The sequence below is a fragment of the Podarcis gaigeae genome (assembly GCF_964106915.1).
Source record: "Podarcis gaigeae genome assembly, chromosome: 9".
NCBI lineage: Eukaryota > Metazoa > Chordata > Lepidosauria > Squamata > Lacertidae > Podarcis > Podarcis gaigeae.
In genome coordinates, this window is record NC_139685.1 from 25,436,378 (window position 1) to 25,445,452 (window position 9,075).

At 43.0% G+C, this 9,075-nt stretch overlaps 1 protein-coding gene across 10 annotated transcripts in view; it reads left to right on the plus strand.

The window, feature by feature from the left end:
- Positions 1-4,719, plus strand: part of DLC1 (DLC1 Rho GTPase activating protein) — a 256,092-nt gene extending 251,373 nt beyond the window's left edge. For all 10 annotated transcript variants that reach the window (XM_083755331.1, XM_083755333.1, XM_083755325.1 and 7 more), the window contains one exon: positions 504-4,719. In XM_083755331.1, the coding sequence (XP_083611457.1) occupies positions 504-624 (121 nt within the window). In that variant the 3' untranslated portion in view covers positions 625-4,719. The remainder of the gene's footprint in view (positions 1-503) is intronic.
- Positions 4,720-9,075: the final 4,356 nt, after the last annotated feature.

The following is a 9,075-nucleotide window of genomic DNA, read 5'->3' on the forward strand; positions in this document are numbered from 1 at the left end:
CATGTTCAAAAGCAATTCCTCTTGGAAGTCTGGTCCCTACATCACAAATTCCACCCCCCGCTTGTGGATTTGGGGTGCTTTCGTTTGCACTTCCATTTATTTTGTTTACAGTTGGTGTGCATATTTGTGTGAATGCATACCCTGCCCATAGTTGCACTATAGCATGCGATGTGGAATCTCAAATCATTAACAGAACAAGAATGTGGTTGTCGAAGATCCATTGTCAGCTTAATGGTAAGACACCTTCGCTGCATGCAGAAGGTTCCAGGTGGGCATCTCCAGGGAAGGCAGGGAACGCCCCCAGTCTGAAATCCTGGAGAGCGCCTGCCAATCACTGTAGACATTAGGCAGTTAGATGGACCAATGGCAGCTTCCAAAGTTCCCTATCCCTGCTCCCCAGCAACTGAATACTTGTTCCAGGGATTCCTGTTCCATCTCTTGTTTCTTCCAAGTTACGTCTGCTATGACCAGCTTCAAGCATGCATTTTCTTTCTTGGAAACAGGGGCCACAAACCCGACTGGTACACAAAGGCTTTTGGACACATGTGTGCAGCCGAAGTCATTAAGATCAGAGACTCTTTCAGTAATCAGAACCTGGAAACGAAAGACGCAAAGTCCAGGTGACGACTGAAGCAGACCAACATGGCCGCAACGCGAATAGATACTTCCCGGAACTGTTGAATGTTACAGAACGGGCCACAGGGTGGCCTAATAAGTCTTGCCATGAAGAAAGTGTGTCTGGAATGGGCCCGGGATTCTCACTTCCAACGTCTGTGGCAAACAGTACATTTTCAAAGCTGCTTCCTATCGGTATTAGGCCTCTACTGTAGGCCTTGACTGGAATATATTGGATGGTGCAACCTTTTTCTCTTTTTTTCTAATAATACTATACTATGTTGCTTAGACAGTGTGAATTGCTTCTGAGAAGCAAAACCCTTAAGACTTTAAATATATATTTCTGGATTGTAGTGGAAATGATTCTTTCCTATATAATGTTAGGTTTATTGTATGTATCTGTGTGCCATTTGTTGAGGGACTGTTGCATCCACTGGATTTGTTGGCACTCATCCATGGGGTCTCGCTAAAGCAAGTGAAGGAAGGTTTGCACAGAGGCAGAGGTGTGAATGACTGTGTAATTGTTGAGTGGAGTTGTAGAAAACAAGAGTAGGGGAATTGGAAGTGTCTGGGACACTCAAGAGCATTTGGGAAGATTTTAATCTGTGAGGGGGAGGTAGGCCTAGGAGTTTTTTGTCTGTCCAACAGACCATCGCAAGCTAGTCTTTGCTCATGTGTACTGTTATTACTTGTGTATATCAGAAAAGGAAAATGGAGGAGCTACCCCAAACACGGCAAGGAAAGTTGAAGCTCAACACTTGCAAATGAAGATAGCTGAAGCAAATAAAATGAATGCCTGATGCATTTCAACCTGTGTCTTTTGCATGGACCTTGGGTTGTATTCCATCATGCAAGGACTTCTGTTTGCACGACAGAACTTTGCCTTCCTCTTTTCTCCCTGCACAACCCCCCAAATCTGCTCCAGAGAGTTGGGGGAAACCCCAGAACGGATTTGGAGCGTGTATGGGGAGGGGAGAAAAAGGGGGTCCATTGCACTAGCAGAAATCCTTCATGAATGGAACAATTTTGTTGGATACCAACCCAATCCTCCTAAAGATGAGTTTCCTGTTTTAAAGTTCTCAGAACCTTTTCACCTGCGTTACACCCAGGTAAATCTGAGTCTACAAAGAGTGTGTGTGAAACCTGGAGTTGTGGTTGTTGACAGCTTCCTCAAAAGTGCACCTGCAGAAGACCTGTATTTGCCATGCTCATGTTTTATATTGGGGTTCTTCAAGCTTGGGGTCCCAGAGTTGAACTGCAACTCCTATCACTCCCTGCCAGCTAAGCCACCAATCAAGAGAGGAGAGGAGTTGTAATTGTGACAACATCTGGGGACCCAAGCTTGAAGAACACTGCTTTCCATTTGCAGGTGCACTCAGTTAGAAGCCTCTTGGGCACATGTTTCAAAAAATGAAATGCGTGTGAAGTTGACAGCACCCATATTTCTACTTCTCTGGTGGAGAATGTCTTGAGTTGAGGTCCTTGAAAAAGATATACGTTGAAAGGTATTGGGTATTTTTTTTACTTTTAAACGCAAAGTTTTCTCCACAGCCACCTTCCTGCACAAGTACCTGTTGAAAGTCTTGGCCATGGTCTTTTAACAATCCTCTCTTTTGAATGAATCTCATAGGAATGAACGGAAAGCTTGTGGCATGAGCTGGAACTGCTTTCAGTGGCTTGAAAAGTCAGCACTGGAATACGTCATAACTGGAGCATTCTCAAGTTCTAAAGCGATTCATTGTAATAGAATACCGTGTTAGGAGTTCAAAAGACTTCATATATTCCACTCCACTATAACCATATAACCTCATTTTATCCACTTAGTTTGAAGGGAGGGGACCTCTAAAACATTCAGAGGTTGGATAATAAAGGATACTGTGGCTATCGGATTATGTGGTGTAAAGGACTGCAGGTTAGGATAAATGGGAGGGTCAGAGTGATGAGGCCTACCATGCTTTACAAGAAACCTAGACCTATAAACTCTAAACATCCTCTTTGGGGGAAGCAAGATAGCCATAATAAAAGAGTAACGTTATCTAGGAAAGATGTGTATAGAATTGTGCTGTTATTTTGCCTTCCTTAGAAGCTGTAGATGCAATTGTCTGGTGCTGAGGTCATGTTTGTTGGCTTCTCTTAGGCATCTGCTTGGCTGCTGTGAGAACAGGATGCTGGACTAGATAGGCCATTGGCCTGATCCAGGCAGCTTCTTATGTTCAGATACAGTTCAATGCATTCTAAGGGGTTGGGTTAAATGACCCTTTGGATCCATTCCAACTCTTCCATTCAATAATCTTGCGTTTCTGTGAATGTGAAATATGAAATACAGTATCCCCCAAAGCAGGGCTTGGACCCTTGTTGGGACTATTGCCTTCTTACTACCAAAACCCAATCTAGAGTCCCATGTAGGTCGCAGGTTCAATCCCCATATGGAACAGCTGCCTATTCCTGCATTGTAGGGGGTTGGACGAGATGATCCTCAGGGTCCCTTCCAACTCTACAATTCTCTGTGATTCCATGTAAGGGTTGTTCTTTGATGTAGAAATGCAGTATTAGCACAGAGATGTGCTGAACCAATGTAAGGCAAGACTGGGGGGTGGGGATGTAGATTGGAAAGTGATTTTGTTCAAAGCAAAGACTTTTTATGCAGTCGTCCATAATATCTCTACACTCGGACTCTGCCCCTGGAATCCAGCCTTTTAGCCCTCCCTGCAAAAGCTAGAACAGGCTGCTCACGCACACACAGGTGAGTCTTACGAAAAATGGAGTGACCTGCTGGACAGTTGGTTCCATTTTGCTCACCCTCTCAACCTAGAAAAGCCCTTGTGACCTTGTGGTTGCCTTCTTTCCCCATCCCAGGGCAGTGATGCAGCTGGAAGCAGCCCATTGTTACCATTGACAGTGTTATATTGTTATTTTTTACTTTTTTTAAGGGGTTGTGTGATGAAGAATTATGGTGTGTTGGTGGATTGTGTCTTGTTCCTAGCAATCGCCTATGTCCACATTATTGGCCCATTTTTATTTCATTGTGTTTTATGTCACCGTGTCTCTCGTTTGCATCTCTCTGTTCATGTTCTGTTCTTTGCATGTTGCAATAGGACACGCATGCAAAGATCAGGTGAGAGATGATGAGACAGAGAGAGAGAGAGAGAGAGAGAGAGAGAGAGAGAGAAAGGATTTGCAGTGAGGGACACCCGGGGAACTTCTTTGTGTGTTGATCTGCTTGCAGCATTTCAGGGAGAAGTTTCCAGGGAGAACAGTCCTTGTGATATCTGTCTAGAAATCATGAAGAACGTAGCAGGGATTTTAGTAATTCTCTTGATGTGGTTTGTGTCTCTGTACCAAACCCAGAGGTTAAACCCTTTGCCCTTGCAAGGAATACTGCCAAGGAATTGATATGGATTGGAACCAACTGTTTCAGATGTGACCTGAGGGAAAAAGCTGTGCTAGATCAGTAGTCTTCAACTTTTCAGACCCAGGACTAGCTTTTAACCCAAACACGCATGTGGAGACCCATTGCTCTCTCTCTTTTTAGCTTATATTTTGATGGTGTTAGTGCTACTATTGCAACCCACTATAGACCAGGCCGCAACCAAGTAAATGATCCCAACCCGCCAGTTGAAGACGACTGTTCTAGATCATACCTTTAACCCTTATCCTGGGGGGAGAAACCCAAAAAGTTTCATAGGTAGTAAATCCAGTTGAGAGATTACTGCCATGTGTGTGTGCTAAGGATTGCACCAGTAGCATATCTCACCAATAGGGAAGCCTTGTGTATTCTTTGTATACTTTTTAAATGTTCAAATGTGTGTGTAAAAAAAAAAAAAGTATGTTGTACATACCAGTCTGTTGTAAACATGTACACTTGCTCACAGTTTATTGTCCAACATAGATAAAGCATGGAAATAATTATTTAAAATATAATTGTATTTATACCTCAGATATTCTTTTGAGGGGCAGGGTATTTGTACCTCAAGTTGGCTACCCTCCCCCCTCCCCTGTAAATACGTTCTATACGATTAAGGTCTAAGTAAAAGAAGAAAAGGTTTATAACTTGCTATTATATGTCTGTACAGAATATAATCAATAAATGCACTATTAAATGTTCATGTTTGTGAAACACCTCTTTTCTCCACCGCATGGCGGATAAGCCTACAGTGACTACTAAGCTGCTATGGCCTATGTTCTTCCTGTACTGTGGGAGGCAGTACATGCCTCTGTATACCAGTTGTTGGGGATCTCAAGGGGCAGTGCTATTTTTCTAGAAAAAGAGGTGCCAGAACTGAGTTCCGATGAGTTCTGGCTGGAAAAAAGCCCTGTCAAGGGACCCGAGGGCTGTTTGCACTCAAGCCCTGCTTACGGCTTCTGTTTGCTTGGCCACTGTGAGAATAGGATGCTGGAATAAAGGGGACTTTGGTCCAACAGGGCTCTCCATGCACTCTTACTCATTTAATGTTGCCTATTTTTCTCACATGCTGTGAAAAGCTGCTCCCTAAACCAATGACAGGCAACATCCCAAATCTACTGTGCAGGCCATGTCTAGCCGCTCATAGTGAGCAGGCTGTTTATCCAGCTATGCAAAAGAAAAAGCCTGTTACAGATACAGCTGGTTTTCATCTCTTCATGCCCATCTAGCAGAATCCCCTCCTATTTTGGTTTAATGATCTATTGAGGCCTTCAGTTGACAAGCACTCTTGTGTGAATCAGCCCTTTTAAGTATTAAGTAATCTATGGATCAGATTGCAAGTTTCAGTTTATCAAACTGGGTCAACACAACATTACATGATGGACTTACTCCAGCTAAACTCAGGGCAGGCTATCTCACAATTTAAGGATCCCTCCGTATCTCCCAATTTAATCTCCCTCCTTTACTGGCAGAGCTGTTAAAGAGGTTTTCACAGCAGAGAGGAAACGCTCTTGTCCTGTCCAGGAAACATGTAGGTTCCTTCAAAACAAAAGGGACAAAAGACCAAACGATAAATTGGAGAAAGTTTAATGTTTGCAAAGGAAGGAAGTCGAGAACTGGAATGTTGGGCTTCGTGTGTCACTTTGCAATGCTGTCAAAGAAAGTAGTCAATTAAAACACCACTTTTGTGCCTCCAGAAGGAGAGATTCCATTTTTGTCTCCTCCTGCGGTAACATTCTGAATGCCACATCGATAATTAAGTAGCTGCTGCTGTGCAGCAAAGAAGGCATCTCCTTTTGCAGCTGTTCTTCCAGCTGTGAATCCAAAGAAATGTCAGTGCATCCTCTTCCCCCCCCCCCACAGACCAGCACCACACCTCCCCATTATTTCAATGGGATGTTATGGAATTATAAGGTCTAAGATATAAAATAAATGTACCAAGGAAACACATACATAAATATATAAACCGCATGTCTGAAACAGTACAGGAAAAAGTCCTGAAACCATTTTGTCTCTCCCAAATGGACCTCAAATGTTTCTCTGCAAGGAGGGAGGAAATGAGAAAAACCTCCCCATTGTCTCTTTGCTTGCAAATCCTGCCTTAAGGGCACATTTAAGATATGAATAGGGCGAGCCTGTGACCTGGACTCAGGAATTAAATATTTATCATCACAAAAGAATAGCCAGGCTAGCCAGGTAAACCCATCGACAGGTCAGACAGGATTCTGTTGTAGACTGCCCCTTCTCTGATGCATGTATGATGTATTGGGGGGTGGTCTTGGGCTCCAGGGTGGGCAATTTCAAAATGTCTATATAAGGACTCGCGCCCCAATGTTCTGGGTCCCTCCTGCCTCCAGCGTGTGGTTGTGAGCACCCTGTTGCAACGGTTAATAAAGATCAGGCTTACTAGCTGCTTTGCTTCTCAATATTCTCTGGTTGGCCTCTGTTATTTTCTCCTACCCATAGAGAACCTACAAAAGGACTCTTTATGGGCTCTTGAGTACTCCATAAAGGAAAAGGAGCAGTTTTTTCTTATAACAGGGACATATCCTCCTAACAGAGGAACTCAGGAAGGCGACATGGGAAAGTGGTGACAGGTGTCCTAGATGGGTAGCCTTTTAGAATTAATTGTAATTACTTGGAAAGAGGATTCTGTTGTGCTATAAAATAACTTCACCATTCACATAATTGCACTCATCAATCTTTTTTCAAAGGGTAAACTTGATGCTTCCAAATGGGCAGCAATGAAATTGTAATAATGAGCCTTTATAACCAGTTTGGGAGAGTTTTGTGTTCCTCAGCTGGATAAGTGGAGCACGGAGTCTTGTGCAAAAGGGGAAACCCCTAGTGCAATGGCAGGGCATCAGAAGTCCCCAAAAGGAACTGTGTTCATCACCATGATGTCACAGGCCCCACCCAATAGGTCAAGAATGGGGAACTGGATTAAGCCCATAGGCCAGATCCAGAACTACTACCCCTCCACCACCCACTGGCCACTTTGATAAAGGCTGCCCACCTGCCCACCTGCAAAGCAAGAAGGGGGAATAGCCTCATGCTAGTGTGAGCTCTTAAGGCTGATGTTCTAATACCTTCTGAATTAAATTTACTGAACTAAATTCTAGCTTATCTCTCTTGTATATTTTTGTGCCTGGGAAAAACGGTCTCTTAGAGAAGAGCCATATTACAAATCCTCCTTAATAGGCTGAGCACCCTCTAGTGGATAATGATGTCTGTACCTATAACTGCTGCCCATAGTTATAAAACTGCTAAGCTGTTGCACTTATTACTACCCAAGAGAAAGTGTTTACTATGAGCTGGCTCTGCACACTTGTGGCGATTGGCATCTATAAATGAACTTTCACATATCCTGCTCACACCACAGACGTAACTTTTCAGACCGTGCCCCAAACGCAATGCCGTTTCATTATGCACGTGTTCATCTGTCAGTCGTTCAGTGCTGACTGGCAAACTGGTGATAAATCAAGTTATTTACATGTAGGTGTGAACCGCTCTCATATTATTATGAGCAGGGTTTATTTTTGCAAAATTGTGGTCCGGTGACTAAACACTAGAACTATGGGAAGAAACTAAATCAGCAAACAGATGTCTGCAAAAGCTAAAGCTTCACTGACAGACAACCTATTTGGGTGGGCATTCCGGGTCATCCCAGTTTCCAGATGGACAGTTGTTTTTTCATACCAGAGGTGAGAATCTGTTGCCCTCCAAAGATTATTGGACTCCAACATGCATCATCCCCTTCCAGTGGCCATGCTGGTTCAGGGTTGATGGACATTGGAGTCCAGCCACATCTGAAGAGCCACAGATTCCCCATCCATGGTCTGTACCAGCAAAGAATACTATTGCATCTTTAATGCATTGTGACTGACAGCATATGTAAGTCATAGTTGCTACCAATGTTTTTAACAAAACACACATAGACTCTGATTCCATGTATGTGTATTTTTATGGTTGCAAAAATTCGGGCATGTCTGGGTGCCACTGAGCATGGGTTTCTTTCCCCCAGGTAAGTGTGTGTGTTTAATGAGGATAAAACAACGGTACCCAGTAATACAGTAAGCCCACAACTTACGCAGGGTTTGTGTTTGAGGGATTGTGCCTAAAGCCAAAATTCTGTATAGTCAAAACACATTGAGTTCAATGGTGGGTGGGATGGCCAAAGTCATTTTCCCCAAAACCCTGCTACCTTTCCACCCTCTTTTTAATTTCTTTACATTTTTGCTTCACGTGTAAAGCTGAATGCGCACAAGTTAAATGGAAATAAGCAGTGGACTTCCTTTAATAGCAAACATGATTTTTATAAATAAAATAAAATAAAATCTGATTTATGCTGGAAATGAAAAATTGTATTTCCATCCATTTGTTGTTGGACCTGTTAGTATACAGAATATTTTTGGAAGGCAATATTGAAAGCAGTTAAGGTCATCGTGGAAGATTCTAGACCCCCAAAATATTCATATTAAAAGGAGCAGTGTCCAAAGAAAAAGAGGAAAGGTTTTTCTGAGACAGCAAGAAGAACATGCTAAATATTAGGAGACTTCTCAGATGGCTAAATTAAGAGAATAATACAGGTAACTTGCATCTTATGCTTTATCATAATTATGTGACTGCAACTTTATGCTAAAGATCAGTTTTCCTGGGAATGCAGGGAGCAGCAGAACAAGAAGAAATGTGGATAACCCTGAAGTTAATACTGAATTTTAAATTCTTGCAACCCACCCTGGCAGCTGCTGGTGAAGAGCAGGTAACAAATACAGTAATAAGCAACACCATTCAGATATCATCTGTTGGCAACTCCACCTTTTTGTGAGAAAAGCAGTGATTTATTTAAGGATATCCAATTTGCAACTGCCCTGAGGGCCACACTAGGCTTCAGTACTATTTGCATTTAACAAATTGCATAAGCAGGGTGTGGGTGTGTGGGTGTGAGATGATAGGAGCAGGCATGAGAGGGACGACTTAATCCTTCCCTTCTGAGGTCTTATGGGGAATCTCTCTTCCAAAGGTGCCGTAGGCTTGTGAGGCCAGATGCAATACCA